Source organism: Equus quagga, chromosome 10 (assembly GCF_021613505.1).
Source record: "Equus quagga isolate Etosha38 chromosome 10, UCLA_HA_Equagga_1.0, whole genome shotgun sequence".
Taxonomy (NCBI): Eukaryota; Metazoa; Chordata; class Mammalia; order Perissodactyla; family Equidae; genus Equus; species Equus quagga.
In genome coordinates, this window is record NC_060276.1 from 104,068,342 (window position 1) to 104,095,592 (window position 27,251).

The following is a 27,251-nucleotide window of genomic DNA, read 5'->3' on the forward strand; positions in this document are numbered from 1 at the left end:
TCCTGATTTTTGCTGCTTTTCCTTCTCCTCTTGTGTCCTACAGCACACCCCTACTAAATTATCAGCGCTTCTCTAAAGGTCTGGAAAGCACTGCCTGGAAAGCACTGCCCTGTGGCTGTCCTTTATTCTCTTCTTTGTCCTTCTCCTTCCTCCCTTTGTACTGAACTTAGAGATCATTGCCTCTGAGAAGCCTTGCTTGAACCTCCCAGATTACATCCCCCTCTTTGTGCTCACTCACACAGCACCCCATGTTGTCTAAACCTGTCACAATGTGTTGGGGACTCTGAGACCAAACCTGAATGTTTCTGAACCCTTGTTGGCTGGCTGCAGGCGCAAAGCACTTATTCTAACAACTGCCAGCAGAGAATTGCTTGCTAGGGCTTTAAGGATGGAGGTGAAATATGAAGCAGCATTTGGTTCCAGGAAGAATCACATTGTTGAATCCTCTTGGTCATATAGATATGTCAAGTTATCAATTCATTTTCCTTGAGGTAGCTCCCCACATTGGTGAAATGACACAAATGTAATAACACGAATGTAAATACTTCAGACACACTCTGTTTCCTGGGGGGAGTGCCCTTTGAAAGGTTTTTTGTTTGTTTTTGCACCCACATCCCTTTTGGATGTTTAAGGATTTGGTATTCTCCTAGCTGGGCCAAGGGGATGTGTTTGGGGACTCATGAGATTCGGAAAGAGAGGGGATGGGAGAAGCAATTGATATGCTTAGGAAAGGGTTCCCACCAAATGACTACAGATCTGAACTAGAGATGGCCACAGCGGACATCCCTGTGTAGGGATCTCTAAAAGCCATGACCTGTTTAAAGAAATTGAAGTTTCCTTGTCATAGCTTTAGGTTTTTGCTTTGCTAGACAAGTGGAGGGAGAGTCAAGTTTGTGAGTCGGGAAGTACAGAGAGAGCTAGAGAAATGTGGAGAGGTGGTGACAGACCAGAAGGCCAGAGGTAATAGGAGAGAAGCTATGAGGAGCCATTCCAAGGGACAGGTGACCAGCAATAACCAAGATGCGTAAGCATTAGCTAGAATCCTCTAACATTCTTGAAGACACCGATTTCCTATTTGTCATGCCCCATAAAGGTTCAAGGTATTCTATTTGGCTTTTAAAACAATGAACTTGGAAGGCTGGAAAATTTGGGGACCCTCAGATTGCATTTTGAAGGCTCCATCTGTGATAGGGACTAGGAAATAATGCTTAGGACAACAGCCACCATCCTGTTAGAATGTGTCAGTGTACAGGTCTCGGTGTGGACCTACAGAAGTTGGTACTGATTTGAGGGATACTGGTGGACCCTGAGGGACTGAGATGGACTGGACCCCACAAGATGCCTTAAAAACGCTGAACAGCTATAGAGCAATTGGCAAAACAATTTTCAAGAGGAGAGAGAATGCATATACAGCTTTATCAGAGTTTGCTGAAGATTATATATATATATATATATATATATATATATATTATTTTTTCCTGAGGAAGATTTGCCCTGAGCTAATATCTGTGCCAATCTTCCTCTATTTTGTATGTGGGTCGCTGCCACGGCATGGCTGCTGGGAGCCGTGTAGGTCAACGCCTGAGAACCGAACCCGGGCCACTGACGTTGGTGTGCCAACCTTAACCACTAGGCCACGGGCCGGCCCCAAGATAAAACTCTGATTCCCAGAGATTGCAGTGGGGACTAGTTGCATGAAAAGTGATTACCAAGATAATTACTGCAGACTCTGGATTTCTGAAAAGCCTCAACTTCTTTAAAAAAGGGGGGCGGGGAAGGGAGAAGAGAGTATATACAGTATCCCAAATCCTCAGAACCCTGGGTAGGAACTTCCTTCCAACTCCACTCCACTCCCAGTCCCAAGCCTCTAGCAGGTCTCTGGACATCTTGGACTGCTATATTGTGAATTTGAGGACTGTATTCTCAAATACTTAAGCTAGAGGGCTAGGAAAAGACAGCTTTCATTTGCTTTGTGGGGTTCTACCAGTATGAAAGGATGCTCTCAAGGTATTTAGGAGTTCCCATTACTTTCTAGGAATTGGTAGGAAAAGTAATTGAAGACAGGAATTACCTGGAGGAGTTAGTTTATTTAAATGATGTGGTTTTAGTTTGCTTGGTCTTGGAGAAGCACAATGCTTCTTACTGTACTAGACCCTTCTATAAGACTCCTTTTTTTAAAATGAGAGTGAAAGAGGCATCAGTGATTAAAGATAACTTCTTTTTCAAGGGTGGGGCTCTACATAGTAAATATATAGATTGGCGGAAAGACACAGCCTAGTTTCAGAAACAGTAAAGTTTCCCCAAAAAAGTACACTTTGGACAGAATGAAATGTCACGAGACCATGGAATATCAGACAAGGGGGGTAAGCATCACACTGCTCATGACATCACTCATATAGGTATATGTCTGCTACATGGAACACAGACACATTTCAGTTCCTGCTTGAATCAGGAACAGAAGTCTCCCTCTGGACAGGTCAGTACTACATTATGCAATGTATAGCTCAAAGTGTATGTCGGCTAGCTAAAGCACAAAATACAAAATTTAGCGCTTTTAGATGTTCAGGAATAATGTATGAAAACTCAAATGTTTAAAGTTGAATGTATGCCATTTTTAAAGTTTATTTGATAGCTTATAGTTTTTTAAAGCTTGTTTTATAGTTTAAATCGGAAAAAGGAAGCTTATTTCCCTATTTCCAAAAGATTAAGGTGATTCTCTATTTTTTCCCACGAAGTTGTCTACGTCAGCAAAACAGCGCACCGTGTGCTATTTTGGCCTCTTGGGAAATATGACATGTTCAGGTTTGCTAGAAAGAGATAATGGTCGCTTTTAGCCACACAGCTCTGTAAGTTCACCGGGATATTGGTCTAGAGAGAAAATGGCGGCGGGGGGGGGGGGGGGGTAGGAGAAACTCCTCAGTTTAGGATCAGAAATGGGCAACGGATGACTTAATTTAAGGTTCGTTGTAGAACTACCGGCCTCCAACTGTGTATTTCTGTCATCTACACTTTTCCCACAGAGATTTCACAACAATAAATTTGCAACAGTCCTATATTGTACTTTTATATTCTTAAATCAAGAAAAGGCGATATTTAAAAAGCATTAGCTAGAATTCCATAGCCGATTTGTTAAAAACGAACAACCACTCAAAAGATCACTACCCTCTGAACGTTCGTTCCTGCCATTTATTTTGACGCAAATAGAACAGCGTTTCTAGATCCGGCATTTCTGTGCGATGCAGACATGCCGTTTTCTACGAATTTTCCCACTTCTGGTAACTGTCTCTGCGAAACGTATTGTGCAGTAAGCCAGGTAGAACTATGACGCAATAATCCCCTGCAAGTTGCCTTACAAAAATGATGTCATTTGGCGCAGATGTAGTCATTTTTGTAACGCAGGTAGATATGGCCAAGCTCCCTCCACGTCGGCCCCGATTCCCCCACCCCCACTGTGTGCAAGATGCAAAAAGACATTTTCCGGGCTTCCTAACCCTCAACGTGTCGAGGGTGGGCGCACCGCAGTGGCTCGAGCCCACCGCTCGTGCAGACGAAGAGGGACCGCCGCGAAGGGAACAGCACAGCCCAGCGTTCCCAGCCCCGACGGCGACGCCGCGGGGGCAGGCGCCTGGGGCCCGGGCTGCAGCCCCGGCGCCAGGCCGCCCCCGTGCCTCCGCGGGGCCCGCAGCGCGGCCCGCCAGATTGTGGGGCCCCGCGGGCGTGGGACAGCCCTGCCCCCACCCCGCTCCCACACCCGCTCCAGCTCCCGCGGCGCCGGAAGTGACGCGCGCTGGCTGAAAGATGGCGGCATTGGCGTTCGACCAGGGGGAAGGTAAACACCCTCCGGGCCGCGGCCCGCCCGCGGGCCCCCTCGAGGCGCCGGTGGGGGCCGAGAGCGCCTCCCAGGCCTGCTCGCCAGCTCTCGGCTCCCCACCCCTCGCCCTCCCTACCCGCGTGGCAGCCCTCTGCGTTGCAACGACGGCGCACGGAGCCCCCTACCGGCGGGCCCCGCCTCCCTGGGCGGGCCCCGGGCGGCTCCCGCGGCCCGCAGGGGGCGCGCGGCCCGGAGCGGCCCCTGGCTCGTGGCCCCGTACGCTCCGCCCCTTGCCCGCCCCTTTCCCGCCTTCCTCCACCCCCGGCGTGGGTGATCCTGAGGCTCGGCGCGCTTCGGGGCAGAAGCCCGGAGACGCCGTCGTCGACGCCGCCACTGCCGGCGCTTCTGCCGCTGCCCGCGGCCCCCCGGCCCCTTCCCCCGCCCGCGGCCCCGAGTCGGCCCTCCCGCCGAACCCCGCCGGGCGCCGCGAGGCCCCTGGCGTTGGCAAGGCCGGGCCCAGCCCCGACGCCGCGCCGCCTCGCGCCGAGCCCGACTGTCTCGACTCGCGACTCAGCGCTGTCTTCTTTCCCAGGACTGGTTCCGAGGGGGCCGCAGGCGCGCAGACTCGCCCCCCGCTGGCGCGGCCCGGCCCGGCCCGGGAGCGGCCCGTTGTAGACGTTCGAGGAGCCTGCGAGTGCCGTCCGGCGCCCGACCGCCCACCGCCCGGCCCGCCGGCCGCTTCTTCCTGATGCAGACTGCCGTCCACTAGAGCTGGACAGACCCCCGAGGTGCGTAGCCGCCCCTGGCCCTCCGGCCTGCGGGAGCCCGGGCGCCGTCTGCGGCCCCGCGCTCGGCACGGGTTCGGTAGCCCTTTCTGCGCAGCCCGAGTCCAGCATTTGGTAGACGTCGGCACCTAATTTGTCTTTGAGTTTACTTAAATTATTTGAAATTTAATTTTTTCAAGGAGAGAGAAAAAAAGGAAGAAGCGTAATTCAGCCATTTTTTGCAGCACACAGCTGCAGGTACCATGATTATTTTCTCTCTAACCCCTTCCTTCCCTTTAAAAATTCTATTTATGCCTGAAATAGAACTGTGCGAAATGCGAGGCTTAAAACGTGGGATCAGAAGGTCTGGGTTCGACTGGGTGACTCTGAGAAAATCGCTTACCGAGCCTCGGTTTCTTATCTATGAAATCGAGTCAGTAATAGCCACATCACAGGGTAGGGAGCACTATATGAGGTCATATATGTAGAAATAATCTATAGCTGTAAAGTGTTGTAAAAATGCAAGGCAATTTTTCAAGTAACCTTTGCCAGAGTGGTTAATGTTGTAGTGGCTAACTGTTGCTGTCTCTTTATTTCTATATTATAAGTATAAGCAATAAGTACCGAATAGCGCAGCGGGGCCGTGAATCGACTAGATATCTAATAGTCACGTTGCTTGGCCTTCTTCCTACGAAATGCTAACTGCTTATTTAAATAACGGTATTCTTTAATTCAAATTTAACGTTACTGTAGTGCTTTGCTTTTCGTTTTTCTAGGCCGCTTCTGCCCTTTTGCTTACTCGGAATATTTATTTAACACCTTACATTTGTTTGGTCTTTTATATTTTCTGAATTGGTATTTGCTTTTGTTAATCTGATTAAATTGTAATTTGGAAAATGCCTTTAAGATATATATCCTAATTTTAATGCCTGTTTTTCATATCTAGGGGACAGGATGCCTGAATATCTCTACTCATTTGAAAATTGCTTTTGAAGAGCTTTTAAATGCATTCAAATTTCTGTAATTCGTACTAGATCCAGAAATGTATAGGAAATGTCAACTTTGTGACACTTAATGTAACATTTCTATCATTTAATTCTCTTTTTTAATCATCACAACACTTAGTAGGTGCTTAGAACCAGTTTTTCAGTGGTAAAGGATGTTAATTTGCACTCTGTTGCTCATTAACTTGGGGGGATGATCGGATAGTAAATATTTGTGGTTTGAAAATTGGACTTATTTGTCAGAATTTATAATATGTATGTGTAACAGATCAGTATGGAATCATTCTTACTTGGCACATCAAAGATGTAGTATAGTTTGGCTTTAAAAAATGGTCCACAAAAAGTGAAAGAGAAGCATTTTTTTGAGTATATTGTTATTTTTAGCTAGCAAATGGTTTTCTGAGTTTTTTTCTTAGATGTTGTATTAAATTTATAATCCAATACCAGTTGTCTTCCACAGTATGCTTTTGTGTTTCGTAAAAAGGCAGAATAACATAAGGCGGGCAGGATTAAATTAGCAAAAGGAAGAGCCTACTTTAATGTGCTAGCTTTTATACATTGGGCTTATTGCTTATCCTGAAGAGAAAATTTTGGCAAATAACAGCTTTCTCAGCGATTTCAAGGTTTGACCTTCCCTCTGCCTTGATTTGGGTTTTCTGGGGCTAAAGCCTTGGGACTAGGGCTGGCTTGGCTTCTTGGGTGTTCAGAAGGGCCCAAAACTTGGTTTAATAATCTGCGCGTAAAACTGGCGTTGTATGATATAAAGGTGAACGGTAAAATTCATGCTAATAATTTACATTTTTAATTTTTCTTAGAATACATTAAACAGCAAATAAAAAAACACCATGACAAGTCGAGAGAGACCTCAGAAGAAAGGAGAAAACTTTATGTTTTAGTACCTCTAACGACACTTTTTTCCTGCTTTTCAGCAAGGGGCCCCGCATTTTTCATTTTGCTCTGGGCCCCCCAAATTAATGTAGCTGGCCTCTCTCATTGTAAATGTTTTGCGAGTGAATAACATTAACTTTGAGGAGAATGAATCTTTCGCCTCTGAGAGGTTGGACTAATTTATTAGCATATATTCCTCTGAATTGGAATGCTGGAGCTCGAGTGGGGTTTTTTATTGAAGAGAAATGAGAGTCATTGGTGAAGCATTGTAGGCTCTGGAGTCCACCACTTATTAAGAGTCATAGCCTCGGGCAAGTTCCCTAACCTCTGTGAGCTTTCAGTTTTCTCGTCTTTAAGTCAGGGATTGTTACAGAACATGGAGGGTCGTGAGGATTAGGTTCATCTATTCATCCAACAAATATTTATTAAGCAGTTGTTATGTGCCAAGTGCTGTTCTTTCTAGGTTCTGGGGATACAACAGTCAATGAATCAAAACAAAACCAGACAAGAAAGAGAAGCAAACAACAGCAAAAGTAAGCTAAATAAGGAAAGTAGCCTATATCTCCATTTAATATACTAGAGAGAAAAATAAAGCCAAAAAGGAGAGCAGGGATTTTCTGGTTGATGGGGTAGGTCAGGAGTTTTTGACTTTAGAGAGGAACGAGGAAGGCCTCACTGAGATGACACTGGAGTAGAGACCTGAAGGGAGCCGGATATGTGGACTCAGAAGGTGATCCGTGCAGAGGCCCTAAGGTGGGCAAGTGGCTGGTTTTCCAGAAACAGCGAAGAGGCCAGTGTATCTGGGGCAGCGTGAAGAAGGGGGAGAGTAATGGGAGATAATTATTATTCCCCTTTTAGGAATCACTGGAGAAGCTCTTATAGTTCATCTTTCTATGGGTGTATGTCGTACTGCTGTTGGCCCAAACGTGGAAGGCCTTTTCAGAATTAGAAATTTTAACTTTGGAAATAAACTAACTAGAAAAGGCAAGATATTTTTCTCAGGTTTTCTGATTTTAATATAAGACCTTTAAAGCTCATCTGGCTGAATCATTGAAGCAAATAACAGATAGAAAATTTATTCTTTGTCTCTGAAAAGATCATTAAATTTAGTTAATGATTCTGCATCATTTAAAGATTTGCAGGAAATCTGTATCATAACATCAGGACCTTCCAAAAGATTTAGTTTAGCTGTATAATTCTTGCAGAGCACTAAAATGTTAACAGTACAGTATTGATGATTTCATGTTAGGATATAGGTTAGAAGATTTGGGGTTTTATGCCCCAATAGAGGCTTTTCCTAGAATTCTCACTGGATCCACTCTCTAAAGGCTAGGGAAGCTGTTTTCCATGACATCACTCTTGGACTACTTCTACTTGTAGTGAGGAATAAGCAGAGGAGCATTAAATTGAAATCTTCGGATGAAAAAATAGCATTGAAGCAGGAGTTTTTTTCTTATAAGGTTTCTTGTATTATAAGATGACTAAACGCTAAACATACCTGAAAAGTGAAGTAATTTGGATAATAGGTGCCAACCTGGAGGCTGGAGGCCCCAGAGCCTTCCTAAAAGCTTAGTTAAACAGTCATTTGCAATTTAGTACTGAGTTATAAAAACATTTTGATGGACAAGAAAGAATTTCCAGTATTAAACAAATTAAAGTTAAGTTATGCAGCCTTTCCTCCTGTATTAAACTGAGTTGTTTCTGAATTTGAGTAGTGTATCTGAGGGGAAAACGACGACTAATAGAGCTAATAAAGTTAGTCTGTTTTCAAATTTTTCTTTTCTTTTAGATTGAGAAGTTGGCCGCTTTGAAATTGTTGAATTTAAAATTTTTACTTTATAGGTTACAGAAATTGTGAGACATTTTATGACTCAGAAATTAATTCTATTTTTATCCGTAGTAAGCCTTGCATTTTCTTTTTAGTATGCAAGTATGGCATTTTCTGCATAGGCATTAACTTTGGTAGGCTAACAGTTTGAGGATGAAGGTAGTATGAAATAATTTAAATTTTTCATTGAAGATAAGTATATCAACCTCTGAGAATCTAGCTTTTATGCTGAATAACTTAGGATTTTGTATGAATTTTCAAGCAGCTGTGGGAGGAATGTGAAAGCATTAAATTATTGCTTATGGCGTAAACATGGAGGTTAGTTGATTTTGAAACATCTTCTATTTAATTGCCTAGAATTTTGCCTTCAAATCAGAATGGCAGCCTTCTAACTGAAAAGGAAGCATTTAATTTCTTTGCCTTTAATTTCCTGTCCAATTTTACCCCCACCAGACTTCTTTCTTTACTGGTCACTAGAGAGTTTGAACTGTTAGAAATTTCTGTGATATAAATAGCAGTAATAGTCTTCCAGGGCAGAGGTAGGAAGAGGTTGTTTTGTGTGTGTGTGTGTCGTCATTTATCTCTTGTTGTACTGTCAGTGGTACTCAAACCTTTTGGTCTCAGGACCTTGTTATACTGTTAAAAATTATTGAGGTCCCACAGAGCTTTTGTTTATGTAGGTTGTATCTGTTTATGTTTACCATAATAGAAATTAAAACTGGGAAATTTAAAAAATACTTGTATTCATTTTTAAAAACCCATTACATGTTAATCTAAATAATTTTTTTAATAAAAAATAACTGTTTTCTAAAATAATGAAAAACTTAGTGAGAGGAGTGGCATCGTTTTACATTTTTGCAAATCTCTTTACTGTCTAGCTTAATAAAAGACAATGGGCTTCTTATTGGTGTCTGCATTCAGTCTGTTAAGATATCACACATGTAGTCTCTGGAATACACTGAGAGAATGAAAATGAAAAAGACAAATAACTTTTTAAATTAGTATTATGAGAATAGTTTTCACCTGGCGAAGTCGTTTTAGGGAACTAGGACCCCAGTTGTTCCTGGACCACACTTTGAGAATCGCTAATCATTCTTATGCACAGAAATGTGACGCTTTCTTTTTTCTTTAGTCAGTGCCAAGTTTGTGAAATAAGACAAATTCTTCAGTTTTTCTTTCCTAGTAGTATAGGTATGCTTTGTCATTTAGTTTAAGTTGATTCCCCTTTTGAAAAAAATCTACCATTTGAAATTCTGTAAGCCAAGCGTAGAATACATACGTGTACAGGTTTATAAACCATGATTTCCCTTAATCTGACAGTCCTTATTGAGAAGTGAAGATACGAAATTTCTGTACACTGAACATTTTCTATGTCAGTAAATATGTTTCTCAAAGCCCTTTAGCAGATTTTTTCCCCCAGCACTCATTGACTTATAGAGTTCTGACTTGAGTTTCGTTTAGTTTTACAATGATTAGTTCTTATAGTTATTTTTTTCTTAAATTTGCTATAGTTCTTTATTTGGGGAATTTGTATGCGTAAGATTTTATATATTTTCCTTTTTGTATTCTTCTTACACTTTCCTTTTTCTGGTTATTTTTTTATTTGCTTATATGTGTGTTTTTGTGATGTTTCTGTTTTATTTTACACCTCACATTTTTTTCTTTTCTTCATAGCTTCCAGGGTATGGATTGTGAACAAGTTGGTTTTGTTTCACGTGTTCATTTGTAAGTTTAGTTGTTTGATGCCTTAAACGCTTATGTTATAGATCTGTGCTGTCCAATGCAATGTAATGGAAGCCACGTATGTAATTTTAAATTTTCTCATAGCCAGTTTAATGAAAAAGTGAAAAAAGGGTGAGATTAATTTTAATTAGCCCAATATATCCAAAATATTATTTCAAGATGTTATCAGTATAAAAATTTGTATAATGAGATATTTTACTTTTTTTTTTTTTGCCCTAAGCCTTCAAAATCTGGTGTTCATTTTACACACAGCACATCTCAATTTAGACTAGCCACATTTCAAGTGCTCAGTAGCCTCATGGCTAGTGGCTTCCATATTGAACAGCACAGACTTAGAAAGTAGCTACTCTGGTTAGGGCACAAAAGCTTAAGGAGCCCAGAAAAGCTAGAAAATTATGCTTGAGTGATGAGAAAAAATGAAAACGCCACTGCAAAATGAAGTCCAGTGTTTTGTCTACCAGTGTGTCTCCTGATCTCTTATAAACTTGCATTGTGATAAACTCTAGGGAGGTTTGGGGTCTGTAGAGGGGAGTTTAAGGGGTGTCAAGTTCCTGTGGTCTTGTGGGTGATATGGAGCATTAGGCAAGACTTGGACGCAGCAGTCCAGCATTGACTGACCTCTGGTGGTGGCCTTGCTCTAGGCTAGACATTTAGTTTATGTAAATTCTTTATTCACCACCCGAACTCAGTAATAAGGTAATGTGATTATTATTCCTAATATATGGATGGAAACTGAGGTCAGGAAGTTAACTAAATTTCTCCAGGTCACACAGGTGGTAAGTACTGGTAAGCGCTCTGATTTCAAAGATTTTCTCTTTCTAACCACACTATTTTGTATTTTTTGCACGTCAGATTCTAGTCTTAACTGTATTTCTAACTACTTGTATGACCTTGAAGAAAAATTTCACCTGTGGACCTTAGTGTCTTCATCTCTCAAGTTAGAGTTGGCCTGGATCCTGACAGACTTTACTGAGAAGGTGGGCTGGGGTTCCAGGTGCTGTTGCTAGGGAGAAGGGTTTCTCCAGAGTTACCTGGACTATTAAAGGGTCAGGTTTATTATGTTGGTTATATACTGTAGCACCAAGTGAAGGGGTACCATAATAAGTGCTAATGTTATGGTGTACTTAAGGGCCATATACTCTTCTAAGTCTTTATATGTATTAATTTATTTGATCCTCACAGCAACCTATGAGATAGGTTCTATTAATATTAATATCCCCTTTTTACAGAAAAGAACTTGAGAGCACAGAGAGGCCTAGGTAGCTTGCCCCAAGGTCACAGAGCTAATAAGAGATAAGACCAGGGTTCAAAGGTAGGCATCTGACTCCACACCTTCCATTTCGTGTTGGTCAGTTAACCACTGAGTATTTTATCATTTCTACTTATATATGTGGTTCCCATAAAAATGTAAAATAACTGCTGCCGCTCTTAGGCAGTTAGTCTTATTGGTAGGTGCACCGAGCTTTTTCATGTGGAAAAGAAGTTACTGCATATGTCCCAGCTATCACAGATAAAGTTTTAGAAGTCAATCTAGATCAGATAAACTTTGCTAAGTCTTGCATTGCTAAGTCTTGAAAGATAGCTATAGCTTATTTACTTTGCATAGCTATATAAGTGCATTACACATGTGTAAAATCATCTAAAACGTAGGAGAATAAATGAGAATTTTATGACTAAAAATTTTTAGAGATCATCATGTTGAGTGCTCTCATTTTACAGATTCAGAGATAAGACCAAGGAAAGTTTGAGTAACTTACTCGAAGTATAGCTATTTCTGTTCTAAAACTGTGTATTAGTTTGGACCTTAGTTATACATGAGAAAAACCCACCTAAAGTAGTAAAAAGGGGGAATTTATTCTAAGAACGTAAGGATTTCTCTCAGAACCCAAGGGCAGGAGTAGAACTGGGCCTGGGAACTGGAAAAATGAAGGCGTTAGGGAGCACTCCCTGTTCTCTCATCTTGGCTTTATTCTTCTCTCTCAGTTAACTGGCTTTCTCTGATCCTCAGCCCACATGGCAGAAGTTGGTGCCCACAGCTGCTCTTTGACATGTTCCAGTTCCAGTCATACACAGTCAGTGCACGTCTCTCTCTTTTTCCCTTTCTTTCTCTCCTCTTTTCTTTTCTAAATTCTTGACAAAACAGTGTTCATCTTGATTCATATTTCCCAGCCCGGTCTGACCATATGTGACTGGGGACAGGATCACAGAGTGGAAGTCTGCCTGCTAGGAATCCCCTTTGGTGGGCTGGGTGCCCAGAGGAGAATGGGTGCTGTCCTTACATCTTTAGGGTCTTTTGACTCACAGCTTACCAATCTTCCTCCTCTCCTTTTTTTTCTTGCTTCTTTGCCCTGTGATGTTTCCACCATAGTAAGTATCTGGAACCTAGATGGCGTTTTTTTGAGAAAGCATAGTATCTCCTTTTAAAAATTTCCTTTAGGTGGAACCTTTTTCAGAAAGGTGAATATTAGCTGTTTGAGACCTTATCAGATAGTGGTAACTGTTGAATAGAGAGAAGAAGTGAAACATGTAGTATTTTAGGCACTGTCAAAATAACAGATTAATGCAACACAAAGCAGTCTACTCTCAAGTATTTGAATGCTGATGTCCAGCCTTCTATTATTAAATCTCCATTAAATGTGACCAGTACATCTTGATGAGTCAGAGTAATAGTTGGTGTCCATAGTGATCCTGAGAAACATAACGAAGTATCAAATTTTTCATCCAGTTTGTCGTGGTTTTTATTCTAATTATTTTGGAAATTGATAATTAGTGTGATGTTGATAGCCCTCCACTAACCAGAATATTTTATTATTCAGACTCCACACTGCGGGAGGTTCCTTTTGTTCATGGTATGCATTTATGTACATATTCCTTAAATCACTTGGAAAATTCTCAGCTCATTAATTTTATCTTTAAAAATAATTCAGGGGAAAAAAAAAAACCCGATAGCTTGCTTTAATGTTGAAGGTAAAAGTAGTTCTGCCAAGCATTGATTACAGTGTCTAAAATATTTTATATCTATTTTTCAAATTATAGATAGTCCTCTTGTGTTTTACCTTTCCAAAATGAAAGTATATAGCTTTTGGATTAATGGAGTACTAATAAAAAATTTGATATTAATTTCATCTTGTGCATACTTTGCTGTCTTAGGTAAGTGAACATATTATGTGGTATAATCAATAAAACTTAAAGGTAAGTTAGGGACAAATGGGAAGAAAGAGGCACCTAGAATGACTCTTGATAAGATGAGGAATACAAAAGAAAGAACTGATTGAGGGGAGGGTACAATTATGATTCTGTTTAGACATGATGATTTTGAGATCCCTGCGGGGCACCCAGAGAAAGTGTCTAGCAGGTGATTTGCTGTATACAGTACTAGTGTATGGGAAGAGATTCGGACAGAGAGTCAAGGTGTTGGTCCAGATAGGTGTTAGTGGAAATCATGGGTTTAGAAGAGATCATTTAGGGAGACACAGTGTTTAGATGAGAAAAATAAAAGTACAAGAACAGAATCCTGGAGAACACCAATGTTTAAAGGGTAGTTCAAGAAAAATGAGCACAGGAAGGAGATTGAAAAATAAGCAGTCCAAGAATAGGAAGAGAATCAGGAAAATAGTGTCATGAGGCTGAGAGAGAAATAAGCTGAGGGAGTAAGTCATACTGCAGAAGGATCCTGAGAAATAGGGACTGGGATGTACCTGTTGGATTTGGCAATTAGGGACTTTTTGAAGGTTTTTTTTTTTTTTTTTTTGGTGAGGAAGATTGGTCCTGAGCTAACATCTGTTGCCAATCTTCCTCTATTTTTTTTTTATTTTGAGGAAGATTAGCCCTGAGCTAACATCTGCCACCAATCCTCCTCTTTTTGCTGAGGAAGACTGGCCCTTAGCTAATATCCGTGCCCATCTTTCTCTATTTTATATGTGGGACGCCAGCCACAGCATGGCTTGCCAAGGTCCACACCCGGGATCTGAACCGATGACCCCCGGGCTGCTGAGGCGGAACATGTGAACTTAACTGCTGCGCCACTGGGCCAGCCCGTAAAGATTTTTTTTAATGAACTTTTTTAAAACAGAAATACACTTTCATTGGAGATTAGAAAACACAGATTGACAAAAAGGAAAAAAAAACTAGAACTGCCTGATACTCTACCATCCCAAGATAACCATTTTTAACATTTTGGTATATCATCCTTTCAGAAGGTTTTTTTTTGAGATGTCCTCAGATTGGGATAACTACTGAATAAATGGGTTAATATGTCAAGAAGTTAAATAAAGGGTGTCATAGATAACATATTGATGAAATGAAGCAGTAATATCCAGTGTAGCTTACTCACAAGAGTCAAGTAGTGCCTTCAGCGTGTCCACGGAAGTTGCCTTTTCACTCTCAGCAACTGAGGGCTTGGCTGAAGCCAGGGTGCAGAGGGGATTCCTGAAAGGCACACACCTCCGTACCTAACATAAGGCCTGGCATGCAGAAATGCTCTTCGTTTTAGTAAATAAAGGAGAAGGCATTGGTACTAGAGTGGTGAGATTGGCAGTGTAGGCCTCCCTGAAGGAGGGAGAGAAGGTGACATCAGTGACTATGGTGCCAGTTGCTTCACTGGAGGGCTTGTGGTCCATCCAAACACCCAACAGGGAAAGGAAAGAGCTTGGGACATTGGGCCTGATAGCAGAAGGCCTGAGCTGGAAAAGGACAGAGGTGAGGAGAAGGTTAAGCCCAAGAGTGGGAAGTTGACAGTTGAGATTTCAGATGTGGACCAGTTCTGGATTGTGGCAAGGTCCAACAGGCTTGGGAATAAGGTGTTAAAATGGAGGAAGGGGGGAGGTTGTTGAGGTGGTCAGAGAACTTGGACAGTTTTTGGATGAGTGATCTTATGTGAACATTGAAGAGGTGGAGAAGATGGTTCTCAGCCAGGTGCCAAAGTCATCAGTGAATGTGGGAGAGCGATTGGTCAGGATGTGTGTATATGGTAAGTGCCAAGGAGCAATAGAAGATGGATTTTTATCTGAGCAAAAGGCCATGTTTTAGAAAAGGAATGGTAGAAAGCTAAGAGAAGGCTTAGAAGATACGTTCGTAAGCTATAGAAGAATATTCTGTTCTAAGAAGAATACAGAAGAGTATGTTTTCTTATTTAAATCAGACTGCAGAGAAAACTTTCTGTGATCAGCATGAGCCTGTAGGGGGTTTGTTTACACTGAAGCAAGGTTCCACAGGACGCATTGGGCAGGGTTGGGAGGGAATTTGGGGATGTGAGGATGGGTCATTGGGGAGGAAACTGGGAGCTGTGTGAGGATGAGAGTTAAGGAGAGGATAGAAGGCCTGGGGGGGTTGCGTGAAAAGGAGAGAATTACTTTGCTTCATAAACAGTCTAATAGACTGAATTCATTTATTCTGCTTTACTTAGATCTAATTATAATTCCACTATCTTGGCTTTATTTCTCTGCTATGCAAAAATGTGGTTTAATTTCCTTTAAAAATTACATATTTTAAACATATAAACAATACGTGATCATTGGTTTTTAAAATAAGGTTAATGAGGTAAGTAAAAAGTAAAAGCTAAACCTCAGAATTTCTTGAAACCCCACTACCCAGGGGCATCATTTGGTATATATTCCTCCAGGCTTTTTCTCATCTAAACAGATACATATGTATTTAATTTTTGAAAATATACTGAGTATACTCCAGTTGCCTGCTTTTTTTCACATAACAATACCTAATAAATATCCTTTGTCGGAGTAGGTAGATGGCTGCCATCATTTTTAGTTGTTATAGTAATCCATTATACGACTGCACCATATTTATTTAATCATCTATTGTTAGGCATTTGAATACTTTCCAATTTTTTATTATAAATAAGGCTAGGAAGAAAAACCTTGTGTATACAACTTGGCACATTTATCTGATTATTTCCTTTGAGTAGGTTTCTAGGAGTTTTCAAGGTCAACAGTGTACTTCTTCATTTACTTTTTTGTCTCTCATAATTTAGTGTTTGAGAAATCCTTTTTGTGTTGATAATTTGGTGAACAGTGTAAAATTAAGGGGATAGGCATATATTGTTTGTAAGCTGACAATTTACCATTGTTTGATACATATTTAATAGATTTTTTCCCCAGGTGGGAAGGCCAAAAACGTTAACCTGCAAACTGTTAGGTTGTCTTCTCCCAAAAGGCTTGTACATTTCGGACTTAGGCAGTGGAATTGAGATAATTATAAAAATTGTTTAAGCTCTAAGTTAATAACGTCTTCAGAATGCATGGAAATGATTAACACAGTTTTCTTTGATTACTTCTTTTCCAGGTGATTCATGGCAGGGGACGTGGAAGGATTCTGTTCCTCCATCCATGATACCAGTGTCTCTGCTGGTTTCAGAGCACTGTATGAGGAGGGATTGCTTCTTGATGTCACTCTGGTTATTGAAGATCATCAGTTCCAGGCCCATAAAGCACTCTTGGCCACCCAGAGTGATTACTTCAGAATTATGTTTACTGCAGACATGAGGGAGCGAGATCAGGACAAAATTCATTTAAAAGGTCTAACTGCTACTGGTTTCAGCCACGTCCTTCAGTTTATGTACTATGGAACTATAGAACTGAGTATGAATACTGTTCATGAGATTCTTCAGGCTGCCATGTATGTTCAACTTATAGAAGTGGTGAAGTTCTGCTGCTCTTTTCTATTAGCAAAAATTTGCTTAGAGAACTGTGCAGAAATTATGAGACTCTTAGATGATTTCGGTGTAAACATCGAGGGAGTCAGGGAGAAGTTGGACGCCTTTCTGCTGGACAACTTTGTTCCGCTCATGTCCAGGCCTGACTTCTTGTCTTATCTGAGCTTCGAGAAGCTCATGTCTTATTTGGATAATGATCATCTGAGCAGGTTCCCAGAGATAGAGCTGTACGAGGCTGTGCAGTCTTGGCTGCGGCATGATAGAAGACGCTGGAGACATACCGATACCATCATTCAGAACATCAGGTTTTGTTTGATGACCCCATCCAGTGTTTTTGAGAAGGTTGGTGCATTTGAAAGCAATAGACAGGACTCATCATTTAGTTAAGGCAGTATGTCTTTATAGATCAGATTTCCAGGCTTGGTCAGGAGCAAAAAGAGAATGGATAGTTTATAAGAAGTCTGATTTGTCATAGCTTGTGCATTTAGGTTTTTTAAAACACGTTTTGTGGGTGAAAGATGAACCAGGTAGGTAGTAGAGTAGTTTCATTTTAAAAGTACTTTTAAAGTTGAAGCTTAAGTATTTAACTCAAGATATTACAAGTTTGCTTTAGCTTTTCTTTTCACAAAGTAATTAAATCTGAACTGGGTCAGGCTAGCTCTCTTTAAAAATTAACTTAAGTAATACATGCTGACATTAGAGTTGGGAGGAGTTTTGTAGTTCTGAATGGTATACATTAATACAGTTTCGTAGACCTCTAAAATGTAGTAAGGAAACATGAAATAGCTCTTGAAAACCACATAGGCCCTAGTGGTGATTTTCTTCCCTACTCTTACCTAGTTCTGTTTTTCCCCCTGTTTTACTGTGAATACTAACTAAACTTAACCATGAAAACATCTGTTTATGTCTAAAACCGTCGTTTGGCACTATAAATCCTCCACGTACATTGATCAAACACCCCTGTGCACATTTTACCATGGAATACTTCTGCTATCTTAAAAATAGTCTTCCTCCAAATCAGCCTTGGCATTTTTGCATGTAAGCATTTTTCATTTTTGTATCAGAGTCTCACTTCTGATCCTTTCTTGCCCAAAGGAGAGAAAGCAGTTTCAGTAATTGCTTAACTTAATTGGTTTCTAATCACATGGTTACCTCTGGGGCTCTGTTTACCTCTTGCATTTTTTCTTCTCTCTGGAAAGCACACTTAAAACTCTGGTCGACACCCTTCATATTAAATAGTTCCTCAGCTTTAGTTACCAGACCTGGTGATAAAAATATAATATTTGCAAAGGAGGGTTGTTTACAACATTTGACAAATAAACAAATTTGCACCTTCAAATAACACTCAGCAGCCTGGCATGTTTTTTTCCCTCTGAAATGCTATAAAATGTCGTTAACTTACACTTTTAATAGAGAACTCAATTTTATGGGATTTTATCTTTATTCTCAGAATGTACTGATATGGCAGAAATAATTGAAACTAAAGAATACATTTCTCAATTATTTTTTTGTTCAGTGATAATCAGGCGCACATCAACTATGTAAATCATTTGTCTCTGATGTTTTGATTTTCTTTCTCACTATTGTTTTTGTTGCTCTCTTTCCCTAGGGAATCCTCTTTTGTCTTTATACATTACATGCAAATGCTTTCCCACTACTAAAACAAACAAAAAGCCTCCAACTTCACTCTAGATAGAAGTACTTGTGAAATAGAAAATAAAATTTCCCCTCTTGTGGGACAATATGGATAACTGATAGCAATAAATGATTGTGAAGTAGTGAGCTGCAAAGCCTTTTATGTTTCAGTCATCAGTTCAAGGTAGTCAATAGTGACAGAGGCTGAAAGTTAATACCATTGGGTCATTTTGTAAATCGTATAAAATGTCAGTTGGACCTTCTGATGGATTCTTTTTGCATATACAGCATAGGAGTGAGTTATTACCCATTGGCCAGGTATTGCGAATCTCATCAGAATAAAAATATTGTTAAAGCTTCCTTCTTGAGTTTATTTCTTAGGAAAGCTTAATAAGGCCCTGGCCACAGAGAAATCTTTCAGTTTTTTGTAGTATAATATAAATCAGTTTTATTTTAGTAGTACGGGTAAGATAAATGGGAGGCAGTCAGTGATTGTTGTTAGTGGTATGAGAGAGTTACTGTTTATCAGAGGGATCTGTGGCTTTCTAAATGTTGAGAAACACCATGTTAGGCAGATTTGAGACCTTATCTCTAGAAATAAAACTTCAGAAACCAAACTAAAATGGAAAATTTGGTTGAGAAATAAGAATTTGGACTATTTTACACCATACTATTTTGAGCTCCTTGAAAATAGGGCCCATCTTTTTTTCCTGTACTCAGCACATTGAAGATCTCCAGCAAGGCCAGTTTAATGTCTATTATATATGCATGGCGCCAGAAAGGGCACAGAAAGAAAGACATGTTACATCTGTGCTGGTCCTTTTTTAGTACAAGAATCTACATGGGGAAAAGTGTAGGAAGTTTTGATTTGTGGTTTTGTCCTATTTGCTGAAATTTAGAAAAATGGAGTATTGATACACCCTTTTTATTTTTAGCTTTAATTTTAAAAAACTATTAGGAGACTTTCTAAACATACAAAAAAGCTGAAAGAATAGTAGAATGATCACCCATAAACATATCTTGTAGGTTAATAGTTATTATCATTTTGTCACATTGGCTTTAGCTAGCTAGACAGGTAGAGGGTCTCTATGCCTTTATGTAAAATTTTTGGGTTTTGCTAAACCATTTTAAAGAAAGTTGTAGACATTAACTTCATCCCTATCTACTTCAGCAAGCATCTCATCTCCCAAGAGTGAGGATATTCTCCTGCATAACCATAATACCATTGTTGAAATTAACAGTCATTCCTTAATATCATGTAATGTCTACTCCATTTTCTGATTTTTTTAGTTGTCCCCAAAATGTCTTTTTTCAGCTGTTTCTTAGGATTGAATCAAGGTTCGTACAGCACATTCTGTTATTATGTCTCTCTTTTAATCTGGAATTGTCTCTCCTTTTTCCCGTCTATGACGAGGATGTTCAAATAAACACAGTAAACACAACAAGCACACAAAAAGTTGAAAGAATAGTGTAATGAAGCCCTGTATAGATATCACTTAGATTCAAGAACTGTTAACATTTTACCATATTTGCTTTATATAGATTTTTTTTCCCTTTGCTGAATGTTTCCAAATAAATTGCAAACATGGTGAACACCTCATCCCTAAATACTGACCATGCCTCTCCTAAAAATAAGGACTTTCTCCTACCCAAGTCCAATGCCATTCCACTTGGGAAAATTAACAGTAAGACCCTAATAGCATCTAATAGCTAGGCCATGTTAAAATTTTCCAAGTTGTCCCCAAAATGCCCTAGAATCCAATCGTGGTTCATGTATTGCTTTTGCTTATCGTATCTGTCTATTCTGTCTTAATCTAAATCAGTCCCTTACCCCCCTTTTTTTTTTGAGAATGATCAGATCACTGATTGTGTGTCCCACATTCTGGATTTATCAGATTATTTCCTCGTGTTGGTGTTAACTTTGTTTCTTTATTCCTTATATGTCCTGTTAACATATCTACTGGTTAGCATCATGTGTTTTCAGGAACAGTTACAAGAAAATATTATTGTATTGCCAGAGAAAGTCTTAGAAAACCACTTAGCAACTCTGATCAAGCTTAGAATTTACCATTCTTTTTTGTATTAGGAGACTTAGTCCAATGCTATGACTAAAATCATCAACTTTATTCACACTATTCTGTTAGGTTTCTTTTAGATTCATAAAATTTCCCTTTTTTTGAAAAAAAATTTAGAGCCCTTTTATTCAATTTATTGGGGTTAAAATCAGTTAAAGTGTCAAAATTAAAAGATTATTCATTCTTAAAAAAAAGTTAGTGTCTATGACTCTAGAACTGCGCTGTTCAATATGGTTGCTGCTTGTGGCTATTGAATACTTGAAATGTGACAAGTCTGAATTGAGATTTCAAAGATGACAAAAAGAGTGTAAATTTCCTCACTAATTTTTATATTGATTACGTGTTGAAAGGATATTTTGGATATATTGGGTTAAATAAAAATATTGTTAAAATCAATTTCACCTTTTTACTTTTTTAAATGTGGCTACTAGAAAGTGTAAAATTACATCTTTGGCTTGCATTTGTGGCTCAAATTATATTTTTGTTGCACAGCGCTGCTCTAGAAGTTCAAGGAGTGAGTTGTTCATTAGAAACTCTCTGAATATGCATACAATAAACAGCTTTTCTCACATATTTAACCCCTCTCCTGGATTCCCAGTCTTTAGAAGTGTTCTGTATGGTTTAGCGTTAAATGAACTTAGCTACCTAACTTCTCTGTGGAGTGGCTGATGAAGATAACCTGAGTATAGCATCTCTTTGCCAGGGTCCTCTCCCTGGCCTCAGGAAAATAAAAAGCAATTGAACAAAGCTTGGTTAAGGAACCCATGGAGATTTCCTTTGGTAGCAATGATCAGATCTGAGTGGTGGCTTCATAGTGAGGGAAGGGGGTGTTCTGCCTCTCTCCAATGAGCAGCCCCCCACTGATTCCAGGGACCTGAGTCATGCCCTCTAGCTGTGCTGAAGTCTTTGGGTTTATTCTTCTGCAGTATCTTTTCCCCTAGTCCTCTACTGAATTTTGTCCCGGCTGAAAACAGACTGTCTTAACCTTTGTGCTGAATACTCTGTGGGACCATCACCAAAGAGACCAAGACTTCCAAATTTCCTCACCCAGTTCTCTACTTACAGGAGAGGCAGTGATGCTACTTATCTCAACGTGTTATAGATGCCAGGCCATGCACTGAGTGCGCTACACATAGGTAGAGTCTACTGGCTATTTCCATTTTATAGATTAGAAAACAGGCTCAGAAAGGTTAGGAATCTTATCCCAGAACAGGTGGCGTTGCCCACACTGGAACCTGGGTCTGCTTGCTTCCAGTCCAAGGGCTTCCTGTTACAGCTGCTAGAGTAGGGAGAGGATCCTGAGGTGCAGGAAGCATGCGGTTAACCCAGCTTGGGTCGTTCAGAAGTTGTTACAGAGGTGTGAAAATTCTGACGTGTTTGCATACACGAAACAGCCTAAGAAATTTAATGGCACTGCAAAAAGTATAAGATGTGGGAAAACTAAGATATGAAGGCACAGTTCTGGAGTTTTCACTATATAATCAAAGAAAGCTGAAAATGAATTTAAGGATCTTGTCCTTTTGACATAGTTGTTTAAGAGTTCTTATAATTCATTTTATCTGTAGTGGATTCCCAGTTTTAAAACTAGACTTTAATATCAGTATTTATGCAAATGTCTGTGGTGTGTATCTTTACTAGCTCTAATGGTCTTTGCATCTGTTAACAGAGACAAAGCCTGACGTTTGTCATTCTGAATTTCAGTGATGTGAAGGTTTAAGTAGTTTAAACTTTGCTCTCTTTGGTCTTTTGGTTTTTAAAAAACAGTTACTGCTTTATTGAAAACATTTTATGAAGTAAATGTATATTTGGCAAAATGCATATTATACTTGACTTTTTTGTACGGAAAAGATCTTTTTAGCAAAATTGTTAAATTATTCATTAAAATACCCATATGTTGATTCTTTAGTACAGTGACATTTTAATATTTTTGAACCCAGGGCATCTTCAGTATCATAAATATGCATAAGGTAAGATTCAGCATACCAATGATCCTTAACTTAGAAATTGTATTAATCATAAAATCTTTCAGTTTTTCAAAAGGAAAGAAAATCTATTTTAAATCCTGTAAAGATAAAACACATTTGTTCAGCTTGCTTTTAGGATTTTACAGTTGATTTTTCATTGGCTATTTATTAAGGAAGCAGATTATATAGATGTATTCTGCTTTATTCCAAATATTTTGTTTTATACACTAGCTCATGATATTTAGACTCCCTAATGTGCTTTTTTCCCCAATCTGTTAAATGTAATTCACCATATCCCCCCAAAACTAGATTTATATAATTGTTAAAGAGCAAAGCTAATGTAACCAGAAAAGAATGTTAGTTCTCTTTCACTGAGAATATATTTGGATTTAAATCATATCTGCATTTTATAAAAGTTTATTGTTATAAGAATACAACTTTGAGATAGTTTTGATAGTCTGCTGAAAAAAGATAACTTCATTACTAGTGAAAATTAATCCTAGGATCAGAGTAAAAATTAATGCTTCAGAAAAGCTTTTCTAACACTTTTTTTTTAAATGTCTTTTATTTAAGGAGCAGAATTTATGGCTTCAAAAGCTGCATTTTAAACTGGGGATAAGGTGTCTTGGACTCACCTTTGAAAGGGATAGAATTCAAGGATTACAAATGAAGTCATCCAAGGTATACTTGGATACCTGGCTGAGAACATATTAGCGCTCAGAACTGGCCTTCACAAAACACTGAATATCTTCCAAGTATTTTCTCTGTTAGCATAGTTGGTTTACATAGCATTAACCATGGACTGTGACACATAAGCAAATTTATTCTTCTTAATATAATGTCATGCTTGGGTGATGTGGTACTCTGGTTACTTGAGGTACAACCCACTTGGTAACGAAATTTCCTGGGCAAGGACGCATCTCCGTAGAGCGTAGGTGCTGTAAACCCTCCAAAGTTCCTTCGCTTGGGCGCTGTGACGTGTTTTGACTAATCTAGCACTTGACTAATGCAAAATTTCTGTCCAGCAACCAAACCATTAACTGTAGTGTTACCACAGTTTAGCCAGAAAGTTTATTTGTAATGACTTCAGCTACAGCCAGACATATCTAGAGGAAAAAACAGAAATTTCCCTCTAATCCTCACAGTTTTAGAAGTACATGAGAAACATAAGCAGTGTTGTATTTGACAATAAAAATATTTTTTTAAAGACAGCAACCAGGATTTCAAATGTGAAATTTGATTAGAATTTCTAATAAGCTTGAGTTGGTTTTGAAAAAGTTTAAAATCCCCTTTATGTATTGAACAGTGCTTATGCAGCTATGAACTTGAAATTGCTTAAATTAACAATCAGCTCACTTGCCCCTTGGAGTGAAGCACAGAGACTAGCAGGTTCTCCCTTGGAAACTAGGTCAATGGGTTAAGCGTGCTTTCTTACTTAATGTCTTTTTCTGCATTAGTCTCCTTTTTGCTGACCCCGCCTCCCCAGCCCGGTGGACTTGGATGATTGTAATTAACACATGCGCAGTTCTTTAAACATCACTCAAGGTGTTTTTCTCCTCAAGTCTTCTGCCTTGTATGTATAAATGGAGAGTACTCTTACTTTCTACCTTTGATTTGCGTTCACTCGGGGCTTACTCGTTCCTGGAGAGTGCTGGTAATCTAGGGTGTCCACTGCTGTTAGAGCCCCTGGGGAAGAGATTTTGGTAGGTGTATCAAGCAGGCAGAAACCTATTGAAACCAGGAGTTTAAAAATCAGTCTTGCTGATTTTTCTTTTAAATAAAAGGGAGATGAAAACAAAGGCATAGAATTGGAAATTAACTGTGGAGTAAAAGGAAAGGCAGACATGAAATGGGGACAGCAATATCAAAGGAGAAAACCTTTTTAATAAATTGGGGGAAAAAAGAGAAGGAGCGAAACCAAACAATAAGCAGAAATCAAAAAGGATCAGAGAAGTCAGAAAATGACTAGAGAAAAGGTTAGCAGGAACGGAACAAGGGGAGATATTGAGATTTTAGGCTTTAAAGTTTTAATTCCCGAATTTAATGTTTACCCAGAAAATGTTACATGTATCATAGGTAAGCCTTGCTCATTCAGAGGTTAGTTTTAGGATTAAACCTTTTATTTGACTTTCCTTCTGCTCTACCATATTTATAAATAAAATAAATAGTTGAGAGTACTTTCGTAAATAGGAAAAAAATCCTAAATTGTGAATTCTAAAACTTAGTTGTACTATCTAAATTTTAATATCAGATAATAAGATGAGCATAACTCTTTTTTAAAATTACATTATTTTCTACCTTTTAGGCTTGCACACATATTTAATTTCTTGTGGTGCTCTATTACTATTGGAAGGAAATTAGACTTTCTAAGCACATTTTGGAATTAAGTATTTTTCACTCTGGAAAAGTTGAAGAGATATAGGACTAACCAAATTGTGCTGAAGCTCTCATTAGAATATTGTCCTAAGGGGTCCTCTCCCTCACCCCCATTTACCCTGGTCACTTAACTTCTGAAATTCTGTTCAATACTTTAGACTCTTGCCTGCTTGGAGAAGAGAGATGGGTGAATCCTTGTTAAAATTTGTCTTTACCATTTGGTATTTGACTGCAATTATAGTATTACTGAGAGGATTTGTGCTTAGCAGGAACTGATTTTTTATAGCCTTATCCCTGGTCATTAACTTAGTTTTTCAGGGCAGAGGGATTAATTAAAGGCATTTTGCACCTAGCTTTTTTGTGACGATTTTGTTTCACATAAATCAATATAAGCTTCAGTTCTGAGCATGATTTTATAAATAGGCTTCTCATACCAGTGTAGATGCTTTTGCAATACAACATATGAAGACTGCTCCACGTTTTACTGAATATCAAAATTATATCAAATGTAGCTGTGGTTCCCAGAGATATAATTTTGTTTTAGCACTAAAGCCCCATGATAGTAACTACTTTGTTTCTGTATATTTCTTTTGAGAAGATTGGGTCATGGAGAAGGGATGATAAAACTGACAGCTGGGACTCAGACTCCTTCCACATGACACCTTATACTCATCATTCTGAAAATTAGGTTAGCATTTTGGATATAGGAAGGGCCAGAGAGATGTCTGTTCATGCAACTAACTCATTTTACAAGGGGAAAATGTCTAAATTGAAGGGTTGCCTGTGGTCACACAGTGACTTGGGGACGGTGTCAAGCTTAAGACCTAGGATCTTGAGTTTAGGGATTATAACAGCCCCAGTGCTCCCCACCCCCTGATAGATAAAGCAATAAAAGGCATTTTGTTTCTTTGGTTTAGTATATTGGACATTTAAAAAATCATTTGAAAGGTGAAACAGCTGATAATATCTTAAATTGGCTGAAAGCCTAAAATAATTTTAGACTGTAGCCAGTTTTAGTAGACTTAAAATTGCAGATTTTTAATCAAATAAGGGTAGCAAGCTCTATGGAAATGTCTGTTTTAATTATATTACCAGTTCTATTTTAATTCTCTCAAAATTAAGAGTGGTATATACAAATTACCTTTAAAAGTTAGAAATTTAATAAATGCATTATGTAGTAACATTTTGACAGTAAAGGGAGAAACATGGAATTTTTGCCCAGTGATAATGGCTCACTATTTCTTTGACTTAATATATATTTACAGGGACCACATTCAAAATTAATAATTTCTCACATTTTCTCCTTTAACTACATGCACGTGTGCACACACAATTAAACTAAAAGAAGATTAGAGGAGATAGCTAATTTAAAATTTGCAGATCACTGTTTTGAAGAGGTAGTATATACTTTCATTTTGTATTCAGAATAAGACAAAATGCTTTTCATAGTATAATTTTTTCAGTATCAAAACAAGAAAAGGGATAATGAATATATTCTTTCCAAGTTTTAAAACAAGAATGCTTTTTTATGAAAGGATAAGGAAAGTAGTTCAGAACATGAAAGACATGTCATTCTTTCCATATCTTTTGAGAGCACCTGATACATAAACTGTGACATGAGGAGTGGATGATGGAAGAAATGCTTTCCCTATGAAAAGATGAGCCACACATTTCTTTTTGGATAGCTCCCTTCATTAATGCATTTTAAATGATTTCATTCACATAGAAGGTTTCAGCCCTATGCTTTTTGTTTTAAAGCAGAGTATATCTTTAATTATTTTGTCCGGGATTGTCAGAGAGGCTTTAATTCCCCATTTCTATAATGAAAGAAGAAACTAGTTATGCTGATTGGTATTGTGTGGTTTTAGAGGAAGATTACAACAGTTAAGTAGCTCTGGGACAAGGGCAAGGTAGATCTAGGACTAGCCTTGGCAGAGAGAAGTAGAAGCTAAATTTCTTCAGTTAGAAGATCTTGTATGGCATAGCCAACTGTCTTAAAAAGGCACAACTTCCATTTTGGGGGGCTTAGAGGTAGAATAAATTGGATAAAGAGATGTCGCTTTGATTTGGACTTTAACATAGAGTTGAAGTGACTCTTGTAAACTCTGGAACCCAGGTTTCAAAGGAGCACAATAGAATGAATGGAGAAGAGAACAAGGGGACCAGAAGATTGGGTGTAATACAAAAGACAGGAAAATGACTCTAAGAAGCAGTTACGCTGGCCCAGCTTGATGGGATCTGCAAGAGCCTGGGGTTGGCAGGTGGAGGGCTGTTACAGGCTGTTCTGCCTTGCCCTGGTGTGACGCTGGAATCCCTCTCCAGCCCTCCTGATGGTTGGTCATACCTGGACTACCTCCAATGGCAGGATGCTCACTGACTCCAGAGAGAGTCCCTGACTTTGGGAAAATAGGTACCCATACTCTTTTTACTGTAGTCCCTTGTAAAAAAGCCAAATACAGACTTCTATAGAACCTAAAAAGGGCAAGTTTCCAAAAA

At 39.2% G+C, this 27,251-nt stretch overlaps 1 protein-coding gene across 3 annotated transcripts in view; it reads left to right on the plus strand.

Moving 5' to 3' along the window:
- Window positions 1–3,793: 3,793 nt before the first annotated feature.
- Window positions 3,794–27,251, plus strand: part of KLHL15 (kelch like family member 15) — a 34,103-nt gene continuing 10,645 nt past the window's right edge. The window contains exons 1-3 of one of the 3 annotated variants that reach the window (XM_046673404.1): window positions 3,794–3,829; window positions 4,404–4,599; window positions 16,336–17,047. In XM_046673404.1, the coding sequence (XP_046529360.1) occupies window positions 16,343–17,047 (705 nt within the window). In that variant the 5' untranslated portion in view covers window positions 3,794–3,829; window positions 4,404–4,599; window positions 16,336–16,342. Of the gene's footprint in view, window positions 3,830–4,161; window positions 4,600–4,659; window positions 4,834–16,335; window positions 17,048–27,251 lie in introns of those variants that run through there. The other 2 variants (XM_046673403.1, XM_046673405.1) reach the window with 2 other exon arrangements.